We start from the raw sequence: 22,967 nt of genomic DNA on the forward strand, positions 1-22,967 counted from the left end.
AGGTGTCTTTTTTAGTTAGTTTCCCACGTTATAATTCGTTAGATTTGCAATGCTTTTTTCGGTGTAGTTGGACTGCCTATTCCATTCGATTTGCTTTAGTTTTTGGGAGGCTATAGTTCTTCCGCTGATTGAAGGTTCTTTTTTATTAAGTGCATAAGGAAGGGGTTCTATTATTTTTGGTTCCCTGAAGTCTATAATAAACTATGTAAAACTGATATATCATTTTAGGACCTATATATATCTTAAGTAAGAGGTGTAACATTTTGGCTAATTTATTGGTTGTTTCAAGGTGAAAATACCATTTAAAAGACTCAAATCAATACCTTTATTTCCCGAACAATGAGCATATTTTTGAACAAATTTCATTGGGATCACCCAATTTATTTAGGACTTTCATCTTCTTAAGGCTTAGGATTATCATATGATATCTGTTTTAGGAAAAATCTCACCTATGGGACTATACAATGTGTAAGTGCTAAGATTAATTGTTCTCCAAAGGAATTCCTCCTTTGGACATGGGGTAACTTGTTCCTTTCTTGTTTTTGGGTGTTTTTTTTTGGGAGGTTCCTGGGATTCCCAGGCCTTCGGTTGACACTTGGACTTGTGGCCAGGGGAATGGGAATTGCGTGAGGCGGCGCCTTTCTCTTTTCACCTCTCTATTTCTCGTTGCCTATCTCCCTCCTTCTCTAGCATCACGTGCAGGCAATTATTTTATCAATCATTTAGGCGCTAGTACAGGTAAATGTTGTAGCTGCGAGCTCCTCTTCGCCTGGCTAGTCGTCTGGTTTTTTGTGGTTTTTCAGTGGTGCGGTGGTGCTGTGGTGCTTGTGCTGCTGTATTGGTGGTGCTGTGGTGGTGCTCAAACAGCGAAAACGCATTTAATGTCTGCTTAGTGTGATTACGACGCATTAATGCCGTGCTCTCCAGCCAAATGGCCAACAAACGTCCAGGCATCTCCACCTTGTGTCTGCGTTTTGTTTTTATTTTTTCTCTATTTTTTGTTGCTGCCTTAGCTTTTTACTGTTTTACAGTCACCGGCCTCGTCTTCTTCTTATACTCAGCTTTTGCCTGGTGATGTTGTTGCTGCCGTTGTTATATGTGTGTTAACTTTCAAATAAATTAAACATGAAGCCGGGATCATTTATTTCACTCGCTCCACCTAACCAGCGTAAGGCACCGAAAGAAAGGGGGGGTTCGAAAGTTAATTATTAACATTAATTAAAATAATAAAAGGAAAATGGAATCTAGGAAGTAAATTAGGGAAAACACTTTTGAAACACGCATAAGTAACTTCGAAAAAAATTTAGAAATTTAGTTCGAAAATTTTTGATTTTTTCATATTACTGTGTTCTATAATTTCGATCACAAGCAAATTGTAGTAAACTAGAAACTTGATTTCATAAAATCATAACTAGATTAAACGCTTTAATATAGTTAGAAGGTATAAGAAAATGTGTATTTAATCAAAGCTTTTTTAAAAACAATGTTCTAATGTGACAAATTCGACTTTAACTAAATATAACACCATACGAAAGAACATACTTTCTTCCAAGGATTGTCATTTTCTCAGTTGTGTGTTTTCTTAAATGTTTTTTTTTTTAATAATTGTACAAGTTAAAGAATGTTTGTTAATTTCCACTAATATAATACCAAGCGAAAGGACATACTTCCCTCCGAGAATTGTCATTTTCTCATTTTCTTTTTTTAGAAGCAGAAGTAGCTTTTGTAAACTATTGAGTTTTGAATATTTTTATCAGAATCGTTTAGATATTTTTCATTGTGTAATCCTGGCCAAGTTTACTATTTGCTCGTTTGGGGGCAAGCTGCAAGCACATAAATACACTCTCACACACACACACTCATGCGGCCAATGTTTCTTCATTTTCACATTAAATGTGCAATCCCCGACATTTGTTTGAATTAACACGCGGCAATTACCGCTCACCAAAACCAAAACCAAACTCAGACTCCAACTCGAACTCGAACTCCGTCCTCCAAAGCCCCAAAAAGCTGGGAGCTCAGCGATCCAATTATCCCAGCGGCTAAGACTCGGAAAGAGCCTTCGAAAAGCGTCTGGCGAGGATCGGGCCGAAGTCCATCTGGTGATTTAGGGGGTTGTAAAAGTGGGTGCTTAACTGCACAATCGATCAATCCACCGATAATGGCTGGAGTGATTGCGGGGTGCTAATTTTTAGATAAATAACATTAATTAATCTCGTAAACTTGGTTTATTCGCTGTAAAACTGATTAGGCGGCTACCTAATGGACTTGGCCTGTATTCGGTAGACATCAATCAATATGCCAATTGATATAAAGCATCCAGTATTTGTTGGGCTTAGACAATATAAGTATAGTAATGATTTTTCAAGTATTGGGGAGATTGTATGAGTAAAACATACTCCCAATTTTCAACGATCACATTTGTGTAGAATTTGTATACAATATTTAAATTCTTTTTTATGATATGTACTGATGTATTAAGTGGTCCACAATAAATAAATGTGATAAATAATTATAATTAATATGGGACAATATCTTATGTGCCTAAACATTATAAGGGTACTTTTAGTGTAAATCCCAGTTATCAACGAGAACAGCTATCTGGAATTTATATACCTTGTTGTAATCCTTTTTTTATTTGCGGCCTTAAAATGTATCTAATAATCTATATTTAGTGCCTTAGAAAACAGAAAATAGTTGAAATTGTTTATTCTACAAAACTGTCAACTACTCAATCCAATTAAATTAAAACAATGTTTAGAAATAATTTGTATGGTATGAAGTTATCGGATATTAGATTTGTTTACTTGACACAAAATTGAATTATTATAATATTTATTTTAATTTAATAAGACTTGAAATTATCGGATATTAGATTTGTCTATTTGACACATAGCTAGATAATTCGAGTTATACCACTTATGAAACTACTACATGATGTTTTAAGGCTAATATATTTCCCACTTTTCCACAAATCTTAAAATACTTTGCATACATGTGTGAGGATAGCTTTTATAGAGATATTTCGAGTAAGACTAGCATTAAGTCCTCGCCTGCCAGCCCATCGATTACGTATGCGCATCAATAAATCAATGAAATGCTGCATAAAATGATCATTTAATGCCCCATCCGATTCGATCCGAGCCCAATCAGAATTCTCCGGCCAAAGCATTTCATATATATATATATATGTATAGCAAAGTTGTGCAGCCGTAGAAAAAACCACTTAAACTGCTTTGCCGCTGTTTATCTCAGCCGGCAGACAAAGAAATGCATAAATTATTTCTCGCAGGCATTTTAAAGCGCCTGTTAGCCAAGTTGCCTATGGCCAAGTTGCGACTAGCAACTAGCAACTTGCAACTAGCAACTTGCAACTTGCGACTCTGCCTACTTACTGGCCATTTAGAAAGCCTTCGCCTTTGCGGCCGTGTCCACGCTTTTGTCCATATTTGTACACAATTAGCAATGACACAAAAAAAAGTAGAAAAATATACGAAAAAGCCAGGGGGAAAAACAGAATCGAAGAAGGCAAAAAAAAAATAATGCAAAAAGGAAACAAACTTCACACACCATAAATCGATTATCATTGCATACATATATATCGACACCATGGCGGGACACGCACACATATATAGGCATTAAATCAAATTGCGCATTTTACGCCTCGTCTGGTTTGTGCATAAATTTATTTATCGGCTTGTCCATCGACATTGGCTGCAACTAGCGTCGCGTTATCGCACACGCATCCAAGCCATCATCATTACCATCGGGGTAATCGTCATTATCGGCACGGCGATCATCGTCATCGTGATCGGCATTTGGACAGAGGACATCGGACATCGGGAAATCGGATTCATCGGACAGCGGACATCGGACAGTGGACATCGGACATCGGACATTGCGTATACGCCATGAGTGCGCGCGATCTGTGCATGCATAAAATGTATAACAAAATTGTCATTAGCGCAAGGCATTTGTTAAGCACTCACAGATCGGACCGATAAGTCACAGAAGGGGCCCAACTCGACTCCTTTATCCAGATCTTGACCATCCATCCATTCGTCCACCCAGCCAGTCATCCAGCCATCCAGCCATCCATCCATCCAGCCATCCATCCATCAACGCCAGGAGAGAGAACACGCGCTGACAATCAATGGCGACAAGCGAAGCTGCCTGAAACGGGTCCGGTTTTGGGTTGCAGGCAGGCCAGCTATTTCACACCTTCGCAGTGGTGTGCACTGGGAAAAATAGGGGGTATAGGTCCTTTTTTTAAATGAAAAACTATCATAACATTTTAATCTTGTTTTTTAGAAAATATAAAATATGAAGTCTTATGATTTTTCAATTAGAACACAATATTACTAAAAGCAAATATTGATTATCAAGAGGTTACTTTGGAATAAAATATTTTTTTAAATATATCGATTTATACGATAGATTTTTATCGATTTTTAGGCTATATGACTAAATTGTCCTTTTTTTAAGACAAAAATGTATTTTTACAAAAAATGATATTCAATTATTAACGTTCTGATCAATTTTCACGATCAATTTTACTTAAACTTTTTTTGTTGTCAGAAAATTTTTATGTAATCTTATCATTTTTAAGTAAATGTTTACAAATGTAGTATTGATATTTGAGTGACTTTGGAGTCATAAATTTGTTAAAACTTACATAATTGAAAACATATCCTTATACATAGCTTGCCCTTTTAAAATAAATATTTGAACAACTTATATTATTTTGCAATGGATTTTTTGTCTTTGGCTAGTAGAGGATTTCATACAAATACATTAGTTTCCACTGGACTTTTCTCTCCGTGTGCCTGAAGCTCTGGGATCTTGGCTCTTTGGCTTTTTGGCTTGGACTGGGGGCCTGGTGTAAAATGCCTGCATGATTGGCATTGCTTTTGTATCTTCGGCCATGTCCGTGTGTCGTCGCCAGCTTATTGACAATGCGTCAGGCGTTTGCTCCGCCGGCGGTGGTCAGCTTTGATGACTCCAGTCGGCCACTTGGACAATGTTGGCTAGTTGGCTCGTCGGCTTGTTGGCCAGTTAGCCTGTTAGCCAGGGAGATGGAGCCGCGCTCAGCTGAGCTGCGCTCTAAAAACTAGTTGCGTTGACATACCAATTAACTTGACAAATACATAATTGGTAGCAAAAACAATTAAATGTCCGCTTTTTGCTGGCTTTCTGCTACCGCCTTTTGATCAAGAACTCCATGCGAGGCATGCCCCTAAATACACGACTCTGATCGACCATTTCGCTGTCAGCTTATGAGTCTCAGAAATTCATTTAAATTTATCTAGTTGTCAACGTTTTTCTGCCGTCGCTCTAAGATATTTCCACAATTTGCTCATAAAAAACAAATCAACAAAAAAAAACCGATAGAAATAGAAAAAAACCCGTGGGTGGCAGGAGGATGAGGGGTTGCATTGGATTGGGGGTTATCTCGAACTGGGGACCTCGGGAGGGGGGCTAACCGCTAACGAAGCGCCGCCAACGTCTCGGCGATGCTGTTTGCTGATTTTCTTGTGGGCAGCCCTCGCTGACTGAGAATACCCTTCGGGGTTAAGAGGCATTACCGGTTTTGTGGAGCAGTTGGCATTGATAAAGATATTTTCGTGTGACAGTATCTTAAGATCCGAAATCCTAATTCCTAGGATTATTCTATGAAAGGGCTTTATAAAAACATTTGTAATGTGTTTAAAAATATATAAAATGCAAAGAAATAAATTCGTTAAATTTTGGTTGTTGTTCCTAGTTAATGCTATCAACATCTTAAAAATGCTTACAAACATAAAAACCTATTCCTATACCTTTTCCTCTTAATATTTAGTTGAAAAGCTTAATTATTAGGCTTCTTTCTTAAATTACAAAGAGAATATTAAAATTAAACTTACGAAAGTTTCTTTTTTGTAATATATTTTAATTTGTATATTTTCGATTTATATTAAGCTAAGTTATATTAAATATTTAGAATATTCTTATAGAAATAAAAACATTCTGCTAATTTACTTTATGGATGGCTTGTTTTTATAAGGTATCTACTTGTTGAATTTTTAAATAATTAATTTGTATTTTACTTTAATCCTTAATATTTACACAATATGGGGATTAAGGAACCAAGAAATTATCAAATGGACTTAGTTAGCCCTAGTCTTAACTAAACCATGACCATTACATTACAGGAATGTAGGGACCTCCTTATCTAAAGGGCATTTCGGTGTCGCCATCTCAGAATCAGTTGACTTTTGTGGCGTTTTCGGCTCCTCCGGCCGAGGCTCTCTTTGGCAGGTGCAGTTTGCATTCGCTGTGTTGTTGCTCATTAGTTTTTTTCCCTGCTGCCACGGAGTCTACGTCTGTTACCATTTTGGGCTGGCTGGGAATCGTTGGCTGGATTAGCAGGTAAGGTAAGGTAAGGCCGCCAAAAGGAAAATCGAAATGTTTTGCAGTGTGCTGTGTGCGGACGGCAGTGTTCAGTGTGGGAAAACTTTTATTTCAAGGTTCAAAAGACGCCCGCAGAGTGTGAAAAATGGCTGAAACAAAAAGCCAGAGCTTCAGACGGGGAGGGTACGATATTATAGTGGCGATTTAAACCGATGGCTGCCCCCACGGCGTATGCGCAATGCCATAAATCCAATGTGACTCGCACTCGTCGGTGGCCCAAAAAGCGTATTGGAGTCAAAGTTGGCCCAGAAAGCGAACGGTTCATGTGTGAAAATAGTTGAATCGCTGAGTTGCTGAATCAAAAAGACACGGACACGGATACGCAGCCATGTTGTTTCATAATTATAACTTAAATACGACAGTTTCATATAAAAATCAACTAGTAAATCAACGTAAGCTCGCCTGGCAATTAAGTGGCTAGAAACGTAACCGCGATGGTGGTGCCAGTGGTGCTCGGAGGTGCCTTTTGGTGGCTCGGTGGTGCTTGGCCAAGCACGTCGCTGACTTAGGCCCGGAATCGGACTTGGAGCTACAAGCTGGGAGCCAACAGCCAAGAGCCAAGAGCCAAGTTGAGCGGAGCAGCGCTGCCCAAGCCAGCCAAGCGAACTGTCAATTATAACCAATCGCACACCAAGTGCACATTAAACCCTATCAACTGTTTTTGTAATTTATTGTTCGCCTGGGTTTTTCTCTTCTGCTTCTCATTTCTAAAGTTGCAAGTTTTGCAGTCGCATTTGGTGCGAGATCCGCATTGCACATTGCACACACAGCACACGCTGCGACAGTGGGCACTGCACAGTGGGCTGAAACGTATTTCAAATTGGTTACCTCGTCAAATTGGGGATTAGCTTGTTTAAGTTTATATTATATAATCAAGTAGAATTTGTTTCAGACAAAAGATATCTATTTACTTTTATGTTAAACGTTTGGAAGACTACACAGAGAGAATTTTTCAAGTAATTTGTACTCAAATTGAGTATTTTTGTACTCAAAAATTCAGCATGAACAAAAATTCTCACATTGAGTGCAAAATACTCACTTTCAGTACAAATTTCTCAAAAAATTTGTACTTTAATTGAGTACGTTTGTGCTCTTTTTTGAACATTTTTCCTCAATATGAGTACAAACTGCACTCATTTTAAGAAATAATTTAGCTTGAATTTTAGAATCAAGTATCCCCTTTTCTCAAACTGAGAAATTTCTAGCGCTCAAAATGAGAAACAAGTTCTTGATAGTGAACTTATAAATTCTTAAATGAAGAACTTTTGCACTTAAACCCGCTCCACCCATTCCCAGAAAAAAGGTAAAATATTTTTTTTCATTATATTTTGTAATACAGTTATATATATACAAACACATTATTTTTTATTTAAGTTTATGTTCCATGTTATGGGTTATGATATTATTCCCTTAGCTGTCTGGTCTAGCGAAAAGCAAAGAGGCTGAAAAGAAAACGTTATTGTTAGCAAATATTGTAAATATATATGCATATATAAATATGAAACAATAAAATTAGAATGTTATTAAATGTACATTTAAAATGCATGTATGTATGTATGTACATTATACATAAAAAACTAACAAAACTAGACACGTGCTTCACGCCACTTACAATCACACATACATAAATATTGATGTACACGCTTTGGCAATATTTTTGCAGTGTTTGTTTATTTTATCATTATTAAGCACATTATAAATACAGTTAAAATTAAAGAACTTACCCTCGAGGTACGGAAGGGTGGCACGAATGTCAGTTCACTACAAAAGTTTTTTAACTTTGTGTTACGCGCACGTCTTCACTTTGCTAAATCACACGGCAAATGACAGTCACACAAATGCGGCGCGTACCACTTTACACACCCATTAGTGAGAAAGAGACAACCATATACGCAACGAACTAAAGACCGCTCATCTCTCGTCTCGTTCGCAGAACGGAATTCTCTAGAACCAATTATGAGAATTATCAACTCATTTTTGAGTCTATCGAATACTCATAATGAGAATATTAATTCTCAAGTTTGAAATGGAAGAACACATTTCCTCAAACTTAGAATTTTGTGATCAATTCAAGTTATTTTTCTTAAAATGAGTGAAACTTTCCTCAACATGAGCATTTTCCACAAATTTTGTACTTAAATTGAGTACATCCTCAAAATGAGAATACAAATTCTCAATTTCAGAACGTCATAATTTTCTCTGTGTAGTATTTAGTAAAGTTATGGTAATTTTCTAAAGATAATTGAAATAATTGAAGAAAATTATAATGTCTATGTTAAAGTTTTATTGAAAAAGAAATTTATTTTTTCAAAGTCAAAATTGAAGTAAGTAGGGAGCTGAGGAATTATTTAAATATGTTACACATTTGGAAAATGTTATTTTTAATGTAATTAAAATGGAATTTATTTTTGTTAAATTAATTTACTTTATTTAAACAATATTTACTTTAAGATTTAATAATTCGCCTCTACATTTCTAAAACTCAGCACGAATACTTTTAAAATTGAATATATTCCCAGTGCAGGTATAATAAAGTATTGAAGCTCCCAATTAAAGAACCTTCGACTTATACACAATTTCTCTTTTGAAAGCTAATAAAATTTCTCCTGCAAACTATCCCTTTACCCGGCTACTTTCCACCACTGTTCCCTCTCTCCGGCGTTGACTGCTTTTCCAGACTTGACTTGGTCTGGGGACGATCTGGCCTCATCATAATTATCGCCGACTGAGACTGGGGCGGCACGTTCGACTACGCACACGAGCAGAGGGGGCGGGGCTGGAGATGGGGCTGCGAAGGGGGTTGGAGGGGGGTTTTGAAGGGGGTCTGCTCAACGTAAATCTGGCTAAGTCAAATGAGCAGTTTATGGCCACAGCGACGACCATTTGAAGACGCGCCAAAGGAGCCCGAGATGGAGGAGCCTGTCTATATAGCATCTATATGCATCGCATTGGATAGCATCGCATCGCATCTTGGATCGAATCTGCCGGGTGCCACTTGGGGGCAACATTCACTTTTTTTATTGCACCACTTTGGCAATAGGCACAAGTGTGATTTCAAATCTCTGGGTCGCCCGGTGTTTGGTGTTTGGGGTTTGGAGTTTACTGTGTTTCTTGGCTGTGGCCTGTAGCCTGTTGCCTGTTGCCTGTTGCCAAAGCCAAATTGGCAGAAATATGAAGTCAGCGTGTGCATTTCGGTAAAAGCGGTGATTACACACACACATTCGGCTATATACTCGCAGAGTTTGGACAGGAGAATGGCCATTTGGGAGACGAGAAATATATGACAGCCGGAGAGTTGCCACATAATGCGCATTAGCATACGCCACCGTAGCATCCACCATCTAGTAACCGCCATCCATTTCCCTTCTCTGCGAGATCTTCGCTGCTGCTGGACTTCCCTTTCCAGCAATTGCAAATGGGGCAGAGCGGAAAAGACACAGAAACTGCAACACCAACAGCAACAGCAAACAGCACTGTGGGCTGACGTTGATGGCCAGTTCAATTAAATGCCATCAATTTTAATAACGCGCCTGCCTGGGCTAACGGACCTCAACCCGGGGCTTAGTCTACCTGCCTCCCTCGAAAGCTACAGTCGTACTTCTGAAACTAAAACCCCCCTATGACTAAGTTTCAGAAAATTGAAGTAGATCAGAATACAGGTCCAGCACTTTTACCTGCATTTAATTCGTATTTTAAATATTCTACATTATTTTTAGAAATATCTGTGTTAAGTTTGATCAGATAAATAGAATGATAGGTACATAGATAGATACACAGCTACGCAGATACATAGATGCCTAGGGTCATAGATTCATAGATATATAGATGCATAGATACATGGATACACAGATACATAGATACATACATACATAGATACATAGGTACATAGATACACAGATACATAGATACATAGATACATAGATACATAGATACATAGATACATAGATACATAGATACATAGATACATAGATACATAGATACATAGATACATAGATACATAGATACATAGATACATAGATACATAGATACATAGATACATAGATACATAGATACATAGATACATAGATACATAGATACATAGATACATAGATACATAGATACATAGATACATAGATACATAGATACATAGATACATAGATACATAGATACATAGATACATAGATACATAGATACATAGATACATAGATACATAGATACATATATGCTTAGGTACATAGATACATAAATACATCAATACATCAATACATTAATACAAAAATGCATAATACATCATTCATCATTCATCATTCACCAATACATCATACATCATACATCAATACATAGAAACATAGATACAAGTTAAGATAATGAGATCATAAGATTGGTTATCATTTATCAATATGAAATTGAATGCCTTAATGTTAAAATTCCTAATACATTTAATCAATTTAAAGGCTTTATATGATTTTAAGGGTTCTTAAAAGGTATTTGGGAGGTGCTATTAAAATATTTCTGTTTTGCTATTATATTTAGTGTGTGGCACAGATAGAGGTTTTTACCTATTGAAGCCCTACTGTAAGTCTGCTACCTTGGGCACTGTAACCCATTGCTGGTGAAACAAAACGCTCGCTGGCATGGAAATTACAAATGCATCAAGCCAGGGCACACATGTGTAGACAGTCGCAACGCAAACGCACTTGAGGCACTTGAGGCTAAGAAACCAGCGGTTCCAACGGACCCCATTCTCTGCTTGGCCGGTCAGTTCGAGCCCGGTTCGTTTGGATGGTCTGGTCTCTTGGCTGTTGTTGTTCCTGGCTGGCCGCCATGTGGCCCTCGGTCATGTGGAGTTGCAGGCTTGACAAAGCACTTAAGCCCGGGTCACTTGTTCGGTTCCCCCGCGGAGCCCCTTTCGCTGGCCTTTTGTTTTGGCCCCTGACAAACGAGTTGCAACGCCAAGAAGAGTGAAAATTGAATGTGCTTAGCAGGCGAAAAAATCGAGGGGTGGCCCAAGGGTAACGGGAGTAATGGTTAAATACTTTTTCAACATGCTCTTGGGTTTTCATTTGTCAAGTTTTGGGCTTATAGTTTTGGGCAAACTTTTATGGGGTCTTAAGAAAGTAGACTTATAGTAAAAGACCTATAAGAAATTGTACTGATAAATAAAACATAGCATTATGTATTATTTATTGTTTCAAATGTGTATATAATTTGGCATCTAAAAATAATAGTTCCATAGTTACATTTTTGATTACAAAAAAATATGACTAAAATATGATCATCAATAAATATGTTATATCATACATCATAATAAAATATGTCTTGCATTTCTTCATATCAATTATTTCGTCGATTCAGTGGGGCATTATTTTACTATCCATTAGTACTATTTAAGGATAATTAAGGCCCTAAAGTTAGTTTAGATCCCTGATTTGAATTTGATTGGCCAAAAATAAAAATGTGTTTCATATTAAATTGAAAGGTTCTCGCTTCTTGCAGGCTATTAAGAGGAATGCATATTTTTTTTGGTATCATCTAGGTTTTTATACCCGTTACACGTAGAGTAAAAGGGTATACTAGATTCGTCGGAAAGTATGTAACAGGCAGAAGGAAGCGTTTCCGACCCCATAAAGTATATATATTCTTGATCAGGATCACTAGCCGAGTCGATCTAGCCATGTCCGTCTGTCCGTCTGTCCGTCTGTCCGTCTGTCCGGATGAACGCTGAGATCTCGGAAACTATGGGAGCTAGGCTATTGAGATTTGGCGTGCAGATTCCTGAGCCTCCTACGCAGCGCAAGTTTGTTTCAGTAGACTGCCACGCCCACTCTAACGCCCACAAACCGCCCAAAACTGTGGCTCCTACAGTTTTGATGCTAGATAGAAAATTTTCACTGAAATGTATTGTTCTTATCAATACCTATCGATTGACCCAAAAAAAAGTTTGCCACGCCCACTTAAACGCCCACAAACCGCGAAAACCTGTGACGCCCACAATTTGCATGCTAGATAAAAAATTTTAACTGAAATGTGTTGGTGTCGTCAATACCTATCGATTGATCCAAACAAAAATTTGCCACGCCCACTCTAACGCCCATAACGCTTAAATCTGTCTACCGCCGGTAGGTGACGCATTTTAATCTCGCTTTGCTGCTTGCATATCTCCATTTCCCTTTGAGTAACGGGTATCTGATAGTCGAGGTACTCGACTATAGCGTTCTTCCTTGTTATAACTATCTTTTTTAATTTCCCAATTTCAAAACAAACATGTAAGTAAAGAACTAAACTAAGAGTCAAATCTAAGTAAGCAAGCAAAGAAAGAAGCTACGAAAATCTTGAGCCAAGACAAGTGGGTTGGCAAAAACTGAGCAAACTTCTGGGTGATTTCGGTTTGGGGCACCCTTCAAAATGAGGGGCAGGTGGGGCATGTGGCAAGGAGCAGGGGGCAGGGGGCAGGTGGGGCATATGGCTACCAGCAGCAACTGCAGTTTGGCTGGCAATTGATGTTGATGTCGCGGGCGCCAAAATCGACACACTTGTCCCAACTGCAACTGCAACTGGAACTGCAAATGCAACTGCAACTGGCAGCCGAAAGTGGCAGTCGTCGTCGTCTGGAGCCCAGAGTACAGGTTAAATGGATCACGACTGCACGGATTCGCTGTCCGTCTGAATTGGAATCCGCGTCTTGGAGTCTTCGACTCTTCGACTCCTTGACTATTCGACTCTTGGAGTCCCCAACTCCAACTCCATGTCCGTCCGTCCATCTGGGCTGTCTGCCGGCCATAAAATACGCGACATGCAAACGTTTTTGATGCAATGAGGCGGTCGAACGAAATTAGGAAATTGTGTAAAGACTCCCGACTGACAGGCCAAAATATTCCCGGCCGACTGTTTCTCTGCTCTATAACTTGCGATACAATAGTCAAAAACATAAAAAATCTTTTTCAAGGCATACAAATTTTTAATTTTACGTAATAAATACATACATTAGATATTTCCTATATTGTTGAGCTTAAGGTATACGTATGAAAATAAAACAGGGACCGAAAAGTATTGCTTATCGAAAAAATCATAGACTTAAAAAAATACTAAAGTGCGGATGAAGAATAAAAATAATATTTTAAATGAATTTTCCCTAAAGGCTGCTAAGTAAAATGTATAGATTTTGCGTATGTTTTATATTTTATCTAATATAAGAGAATATCCATTACAAATCAGATCTACCACCGCCAGAGTATCAGTATCTTCGACTAATTAAGTTAGCTGGCCTGCCTTGCTTTTGGCTGGCAGTTTGGCTCAGTTTGCGGTTCATTTACGAGGCTCATTAGGCATTGGCGGCCATAAAGTGGCCTCACCATTTTGGCCATTTTGTTAACCGAATCTCGATGGGTTTTCTCAACCGCTCTAACGCTTTTTCCCCCCTCTTGCAGCGAGCACCTCGCATGGCGGCTCCACCAGCTGCAAATCCTCGTCGGCCACCAAGGCAGCTGGCTACAGCAATGGCAAGCAGAGTGGATCATCCGGCTCATCCTCGTCCTCCAACTTTGGAGCGGGCTCAGCTGGATCCTCATCGTTGGGGGCCTTTGCCCGCCAGCAGCAGCAGCAACATCAGCAGCAGCAGCAGCTGCAGCAGCAGCAGCAACAACTCTATGCCTCCGGTGTGTCCAAGTTGCCATTCTCGCCGTTCTTCGCGGCCTCGCCATTCTTTTTCACCTATCGAAGGATCAGCGGAAGCGGAAGTGGTGGCAAGCAGGAGGACAACAACAACAGCTGCAGCTACAACAACGGAAGCAGTAGTGGTTCGGCCACAGGATCTGCGGGGAGCAGCATGCAGGACTACGACCGCAAGTTCTCGCTGTTGAGCCTGTTCAAAAATCCCTACAAATTCGGAGATGGTCAGGCCACCAGAAAGTCCTCGCCCACGGGGGGATCCAGCAAATCCCTGGCTGGTTCCAGCTGCTCCAACTCCTCGCCGAGTTGGAAAAGCTACGCAGGGTCGGGTTCACCCCATGCCGCCCTTAATCCCGCCTTTGGGGGCATGGCTCTGGGGGCAACTCGCAAGGACAGCAGCAGCTTCAGTGGGATTAATTTCGGGGGCGGGGGCAGTGGCGCCTCCGCCTTCGGACGCTCCTCCTCCTCCGATTCCACGGCCAACGGCGGCTACAATGATCTCTCCAAGAACCGCAAGGTACACAAGTGCGACACCGAAGGATGCGACAAGGTCTACACGAAGAGTTCGCACCTCAAGGCGCACAAAAGAACGCATACAGGTGAGTTTTAAGTTGGTGATGATAAAAGGTTTTACAACTAATAAAATTAAGTCCCTTTTTGTTTCCATTTTTACAAAATTAGATTTAACTAAGATTAAAACTTAAAGTTTCGTAAGGAAAATTATATGGAAAGATAATTAATGATATTTAAATTGTCATTAACATTTGTTTAAAATCACATTAGGTTTTTAAAATAATACATTGACGTACATGTAGGCGAAAACAGTTTGACTGATACTAAAGAGCTTTTAAAACACTAATTTATAACGTTTCTTATCGTGACACATTAAGCCATGAAAATGTTTATGCCACAAAAGGTAACACTCTAAATAACTTATTCAAGGAATTTCGACCATTTGTTGTGACTTTGATTGGAAAATGTAAATAAGCATAATAAAAATCGAAACGGTCAGTCATTATTTTCAACTTAAGGAAAGAAACAAATATATATTTTTTAAGCAACTTGAAAACTATCTTCCATATGCTTATACATTTTACATGTACGATCTCGTTATCCTTTAGAGATTGTAAGATAAGAACTCTAAAATAGGGCTTGTGTAGAATTCTTATTTATGACAGCTAGAGGATAAACCCAGGATAAAGAACACAAATTATTATTATTTATTTATTTATTTTATAATTTGTTAACCTTTTTCTTTGTAACAATTCCAAACTATATCTGTTAAATTATCCAGCTTTGTTCTAAGGCCTTACAAATTAAAGATAAGGTTCTTATAACACGTATCCGAGCTAACTAACCCGATGTTATATCAATCTTCCCCAGGTGAGAAGCCGTACGTGTGCACGTGGGAGGGCTGCATCTGGCGCTTCGCCCGGTCCGACGAGCTGACCCGGCACTACCGGAAGCACACGGGCGTGAAGCCCTTCCGGTGCCAGCTGTGCACCCGGAGCTTCAGCCGCTCGGACCACCTGTCGCTCCACATGCGCCGCCACTGAGGATTGGAACTGCCCATCTGGCCCTGGCCATACACACTCGTACTCGTACTCGTACTCACATATCCGAGAATACTCATCTGAGATGCTGCGGGGAGGGGGAATGAAGCAGCTCTTGATTATTTATACCACTTCCATTGATCATTCTTACTGAGACCAGATATTCCATATCGCTTAAGTAGCTCAATTTAGACCGTAAGCGGGCTCAAAGCCCAACTTAGATGTAGTTCAACTATAGTTATAGGGCCGAAAGATTTGTAAAATTTTTCACATTTACAGCCCAGAGACAATTGCCTTCAGAAGCCAAGTTAACAAAGTGGATTTTAACCTACTACACATAGAAATATCTGCATAGTTAAATATACATATACATATATATACAGATAGTTTTGGATTGGTGCTAGCAACTTGCGTGTACATAGATCTAGATAAACATTTACAACCTAGTGCGATAAGAAGAAATTTAACTAATTTTAGATCAAATTTTTATTGGTTATTAAGTAGAAAATTTTATACAAACAAAAAAGAACTACAAAAGAGGCAAAAACAAAAGAAACCGGAAGAGCCAAGCAAAGCAATATTTATATATAGAAATTCTCTCATCTGTAGGGTATTTTAAACATTTTGTACTATACGCATATGATGTGATAGTGGATGAGGATTGCGTAGGGGTACGATAAGGGAATGTTTTCATCTGTACATTTTGGGATGTACGAAAATTAGGTTCCATATAAATCGTTTTCAATTCTATCGTTTTCTGTACTTGTTATAAAACTAAAGCGGAAAATTGAAGAAAATTTGAAGCTTCAATTTAGTGCCTTTAAATGTTTAGGATTCAGATACAAACTACATTAGATACTACTAATAAATTATTTTCTTATAGAGAAACCTACAAAATACTGTTAATTCTTATATTTACATTTCTTAAAACACCCTTTACAACTCTAAGATGTTTTGGTGTATTGTATTACATTTCTTTATAAATTTCACATGCGTAAAACGCACAGTAAATTCGAATAAATTACAGGAAACAACTTTTAAAATATACTCTTAAATTTGTTTATTTTATATTCCACCTATTTTTATTTATCCCAACTATCTATGTATACACTGTAAGCTGCCTTATAGCTATGGAACGCACTGCATTGCCTGGCGAGCCCCAAAAGCAATTTGCCTCATACCAACTGTCATCATAGATTTTAGCACACATACACATTCACACAAAAGCTAAACAAATTGTATTATTTTTTGAGAAATAAAAGAAAAGCGAATACTTTTTTGTACCAAACGAAGCCTTGGCCGTGCTCATTATGGGATCGAAAGCCGAAATCCTCGGTCCTCGGAGCATTTTCATTTGAATGAAAAATCAATTGGCGCACAATGGGGCTGCGGTTAACCCACAAGTGTGCCCCTGGGTTCCCCCGTATCCCCTGGATACCCTGGTATCCCCCTGCAACACAGATGTGTGGCAAGTTGTCAGCAACTTTTGCTTTTGTGGCACGGCACTCCATGGCACGCACTCCCCGCCAATTGCAATTGTCCAGGGGAGCATTGTCGTCGTTTGTCGTTTGTCGTTTTGCAACTTTGCAACGTACAACTGCGCCGTTGTTTGCAATAATAAAGATGACAAATTTCTCGTCATTTGTAATTTCAATGCGAAAAGCCGGAGCTTTGGAGCTGGAAGCTGGATCTTTGGGCCTGGCACCGCCGGGCTAATACGCATAACTGGTTGGCCATATACATAGCTAGATGGCTTGGACTCGAATGGGCTGGGATGACACCTGCAGCGGAAATCAGTGCATGAATAACGCTCTCGGTCATTAAGGCACAATTGTGAAATATTACGCATACGCCATGGCAATTTATTGGTAAATTAATAACCGAATACAAGGCAGCAACCGACAGTAGCAACCGACATCGACTGCTACTACTGCTACTGCCTTTTATTTTCCTGTTGCCGTCACCGCGTTTAGCATAAAGGTTAGACAAATATAACAGACCGGTTTTTTGGGTTAATTAATATGCCTTGGGTCAGGTCAATATTGCGATGCCGGAGGAGGATTGGATGGACTGTGGTTGGATGGCGTATGATGGGCCGGGGAGGTCAGGTTTAATGACCCAAACGCATATGCAAATGAGTAAAAGTAAATAAAGTGAGAAGGTGCCTTAATTAACACTGATCGACGCTTTGAATGCACTGCAGCGGCCATTGGGCAAGTGTTTTGTACCGAGGCAATACTAAAATGGGGATTTACCCCTGGAAAATGGGTAATGAAACCCAATGAAGTGGATTGAAAAAAGGTGAGTTATATTTAACCAATATACTTATAAGTATTTTATACTGTATTATTAAATTAGAACGAAATATAATTGAGAAACCTTTATATATATGTTGGAAAAGCTAAGAATTGGTAGTAAAACCAAATGAAGTTGATGGAAAAACAGAGGGGAAATTGTGAAGGGATTAGGCAATATAGAAAAAATCGAATTACATTTGCTTAATTCCTTGAAAAAGAAAAATTAAACCCAATGAAACAGGTTAAGATAGGTAAATCGGTAAGTACTATATCGTAGTATTCTTTTTTAGTTTTTAAAAGAAAATAAGGTCTTGTTATTTATAGTTCTGTTTGTGCAATCTATTATCTGTTTTTAATTTAATTTTTAAAAAATATAGCAGACTTATCAGCAATTAATATATTCTTAATTTATTGCATTATAAACCATACGCTATCGTAAAAAAATCATCGTTTGCTAACTTTTTTACGATTCATAATCCATGATTTCGTTATATCACATCTACCCCAGGCCACCCAGTGGACAAATATCAACTGAATGCATTTAGATAAGCATTGAAATCATTGCGCTGCTCATTAAAAAGCAATAAAGTCTCGTTGCGATGCGGCTGGAAAACGCTGTCCATCACTTGGAGGAGGATGAGGTGGATGATGGGGTTGGGGATGGGGATCAGTCGATCTGGGAGCGGGATCTATGTACATTCGAGTATGTGTGGATCAGGCTGTCGGCAGCTGTCCATCAGACAAAAAGCGCTCCAATAACCAAATCGACCGGCCAGCAATTGAAGGAGTCTTAAAGATGGGGATTTTCAGCTGGCATCCACATACATCCACCTTTACACAGAGAACAATTAGATGTCTACACTCTAAATTTAGATCAAAATATTTAAGTTTGTTAAAAATATTATTAAAGTGTCACATTTTAAAATTACCATTTCATTATTTTAAAAATATGTATAAAGTTTGGATACTTAAAAGTATAAATACTTTAAGATACTTTAAGTTACACTTAATACATCATCTTAAAAATGTGTTAAATAAAGTACCTATATTACAATTTTATAATTTATTTCTTCGCTGTCACATTTACTAGCTCATTTTCCTCGACACTTCATCATATTTATCTATAAGAAATATAGAAAAAATATTTCCTGTGCACTTAGCCATCGACATCCATTTTTAATTTATTGTTATGCCTTTCTGCTGCCTTTTGGCTGCTGCAGATGCAGTTTGGATGGCGATGGCGATGTTGGATGGGGATGGGGATGGAGATGGAGCAGAGCTGTGGCTGTTTGGAGCTGCTGGTCGTCAGGTCATGTGCAATTTATGAAACGGCTTTGCATTGGCCGCGGCCTGATTTTTGAGACACATTTGGATTTGGATGACTGTCGCAACGGCGGCAACGTCGGCAACTGAGGCAACTGCGGGTTTCGGCCGCTTCTGTCCGTTTGATTTGTGATCGATTGTGTGTCGTTAGTTTGCGACATGGGGCATGAAATCTTTGACACCTAACGGTAAACGAACGGGCCGCGAGACCTCGGATCACAGCAGTGGGTGCCCCCCTTTGGAACCCCTTCCATAACCCCTTCCCAACCCCTTCCAACCCCCCCTTATTTGCTACATTAAATTGGAACGATGATGCCGGGGCAGCAGTTGTCAGTTGGCCAAAGTGTTTGGCAGTTTTGCCATTTATTTTACAGGTGAGTGAGCATAATGGACAGTTGCCCGTCGCAGAAGTCGCAGAAGTTGCAAGTTGCTGGTTGCAAGTTGCAAGTCGCCGGTTGCCGGCTGGCGGTACATGCTGTGCGCTTTGGCTCAATTAAAAATGGAATCGTCTGGAGGAGCTGGAGGAGGTCGCCTCATTTGACAATTGCCCGATTCCCAAATACAGGCAAATAACCGTTTGTGCCTGTCTTCGCTCGGTGGCTGTTGGCTTTCTTCCTATATCGCTATATTGCTATATTGCTATATCGCTTCTATCTGCCTGTCGCTCGCAGTCCCATGTTTAATTTTGTTAAGCAAAAATGCTGGAAATTAAAATTCCCATCACACCATAAAACCCATAAATCATCTTTTATCTAAGCGAGTCTATCGGCGCATGTGAGCGCGCGCCAACTTCGGTTCGGGTTCGTTCAGGAAAAACAACAGAAAACGTGGGGCTTTTTATATATATATATAGAGGCTGCCTGGACGCGATTGGGAACCTGCTCGGACCTCTCCTGCCTTAATGAGAATTTAATATTTTTCAATAAAAATTTGTAAAAGGCGCGTTAGCTGCTTGTCCGTGGATCCGTGGATCCGTACCTCCGCAGACTCCTCTCACCGAATTGTTGGGGGTGGGGGCTGTGGGGCCGCAAGGCGGTGCACATTTGCCATGTGTGTCTTGGCTATTAACGCACTTTTGTTTGTGGCCATTGGGCATCGGTATTGGGCATTGGCCATGGCCTGGCTAAGACCGCGCCGCGAGTGAATCTCTGGCCCGAAACGATGATGAGAGGCAGAGGCAGAGGCGTCGGCCGCTGGAAGGGGGCGGTTTGTAACAGGGGTCTTTAAGGTGGTTCTAACTACTTTTATGATCCTGTACATACCATGTTGTAATTGCGGGTATTATGTTTATATTTATTGTTTGTTTTGCAGTCACTGAAAGGAGGTTCTTATTAATAAAATCATGATATATGGAACTGCAAAAGACAGACAATTTAGTCATGTATTTGTAATTGGTGCAATAACGTCCAGTGCAATAACGCCCGTTTTTGTTTAATTACATTTTTTATTGTTCTCTTGCTCCTATAAAAAACCAAATCGATCGCCGTTTTATGTATTTTATTTTATTATGTGGATCATAAAAGCGCAGATTAAAATTTTGAACACATGTTGAACATTAAGCAACATTGATCAACCACAATTAAGACTGATGTATAACTTTTTGATGATTACGAAATATTTGCTTATATCATACATTAATATTTTTTATAAAAATCACTTTATTGAATAAAAATATTTTAATATTAATTTACGTGTTTTTATTAGGACTGTAATTAAGATTAGATTTTTAAGCGTGAGTAAGTCCTTACTATTTCTTAAAATTTAAAAGTTTTTCTGCTTACTTTAAGAGGCTTGCAAGTTTAGATGCTATAACTGGTAACCCTTTTCAGTTTGAAAAGTCAGCCCCTGTTCAAAGTCTTTTTTTCCTTTGTTTGTTTTGTTTATTATATGGATTGTTGGCTGGCTTTTTTGTGTCCTTGCTCTAGACGTTGAAGTAGTTCCAGGCCCATTTTCCGTGGCAGATCCTATTGTAGATCTCTGTTTGTGTCCCTCCTTGCCCTCCAGTTTTCTAGTCCCAGTTCGTATTCCCCGCCCAAGGCAATGTCCCTGCCCATTGTGAGGCACACATTGAATACGAAATTGGTTGCTGAGGTTCAACTGGCAATTGGCGAAGGTTTAGGCCAGGGATTCGAAATGCGAGACTCGGCCAAGAGTGTCAATTGTCAGTGGCTGTCGCCGTTTAGCCGTCTTGGCTGGGTCGAGGTCTCCAAGTCTGCAGGCCTACAAGTGGGCCTAAAAACTAAAGAACCCAGCCCATGAGCCTGTTTTAATATGCCAACAATGACAATCAGCTGTCACCTCTGGTGCGCCATGTGTCTAGAGTCTGGAGTCTAGACGCCGCGACTTGCGGGCCAAAAGAAATTGCATGCAACAGGCCAACCTGAGCGATTGTGGCAACAGCAACAGCAACAGCAACTGAACAGCGAAATAAATATGTCATTTGGCTCATTATAAAGATAGCAAAAGTCTCTTTCTCCCTGACCAGAACTGAGCTTGCAACCAGCAACTAGCTACGTGCAACGTGCAGCATGCAGCATGCAGCATGCGGCGTGCCCCTAGAGCTGCTGCGTCACATTTAAACGTTTAATGATAATTTATGAATGTTGTTGTTTTTTATTGCAACAACAATGCCGTAAACCAATAAATCTTAAGGATCACATAAATCTTGGCGCTAACTGAGACGGCGACTGCAGCGCCAGCAACATCAACATCAGCAGCAGCAGCAACGTCCGCAAAACAGAGCAACTTCCACTCACAACTTGCCACAAGTCGCAGGGAATCATTGACCAATTGGCCAAAACTGATATACCCTAATAACCGAAACGCACACACAATTAGCTTGGCCGATCAGGAAGTAAAAGTTCAGAGGGGTGATCACTGCCCACTGGCCAAAAGGGTGAGGGATACTAATAAAGTGGTACAGGTGCAAATGATTCGTATCTGGTATAGCTAAGTGGAGGTAAATTCATTTGGAAAAATATACTTTTTATTATATATGATAGTTTTACAATATGTATAATAGAAGGTGTTGTAAAAATAATATAAAAGGTGTTCGTCAATATAACTCTTTTTACATTTCCGCCACAGGTGATAAAAATAAGTGTGATGAAAAAAAATAAATAATTGATCAAGATGAAAACAATTCTACGCAATGTTTGAATGAAACTACTTATAAATAAATAACAAAGAAAGTAAGTGGGTGTTGAAATGATTATAAAGAAAACCCATCAATCAAAGAAATCTTATGTTTAGATTTCTGAGGGATAACTTAAGGTTTTATTTAACGATAATAATTTTTATTTGTTGACTTAATATATATTAATCATACGATTATTTTTAAAGAGAGAAAAACTTGAAAGCTGTTAGGATTTTAAAGTTTTAATTAGATTTTTTGATATTATTTGATAATGCAGATTGATAATTTTCGATAGAAAATAGTTACTCAATGTAGGTACAGTCCATTTTTACTAACAAATTGTTAAAAGAAAAAATATATCTAACCCAAAATATTATTGTAAGCATGAGTTACTTCATCCCATCTTTTCCCTTTGTATTCCCTAGTAAAAATGCTCCGAATTACCCTTGATTTTTGTAGCTGAACCAAAGCAGTTTCTAACGCTCAAAGGCACATAATGGATCTGAGTTACCCCGTCTTTCTGAAGGATATAAACAATAATTTGGTTCACTTGATCAAACG

General features: G+C 39.0%; 1 protein-coding gene across 2 annotated transcripts in view; it reads left to right on the top strand.

Annotated features, from left to right (window-relative positions):
* Window positions 1–16,938, top strand: part of LOC108008655 (Krueppel-like factor luna) — a 46,179-nt gene extending 29,241 nt beyond the window's left edge. For both annotated transcript variants that reach the window (XM_070994582.1, XM_017072540.4), the window contains exons 5-6: window positions 13,857–14,696; window positions 15,481–16,938. In XM_070994582.1, coding sequence (XP_070850683.1) covers window positions 13,857–14,696; window positions 15,481–15,653 — 1,013 coding nt within the window. In that variant the 3' untranslated portion in view covers window positions 15,654–16,938. The remainder of the gene's footprint in view (window positions 1–13,856; window positions 14,697–15,480) is intronic.
* The last annotated feature ends 6,029 nt before the right edge of the window (window positions 16,939–22,967 follow it).

The sequence above is a fragment of the Drosophila suzukii genome, chromosome 2R (genome assembly GCF_043229965.1).
Source record: "Drosophila suzukii chromosome 2R, CBGP_Dsuzu_IsoJpt1.0, whole genome shotgun sequence".
Taxonomy (NCBI): domain Eukaryota; kingdom Metazoa; phylum Arthropoda; class Insecta; order Diptera; family Drosophilidae; genus Drosophila; species Drosophila suzukii.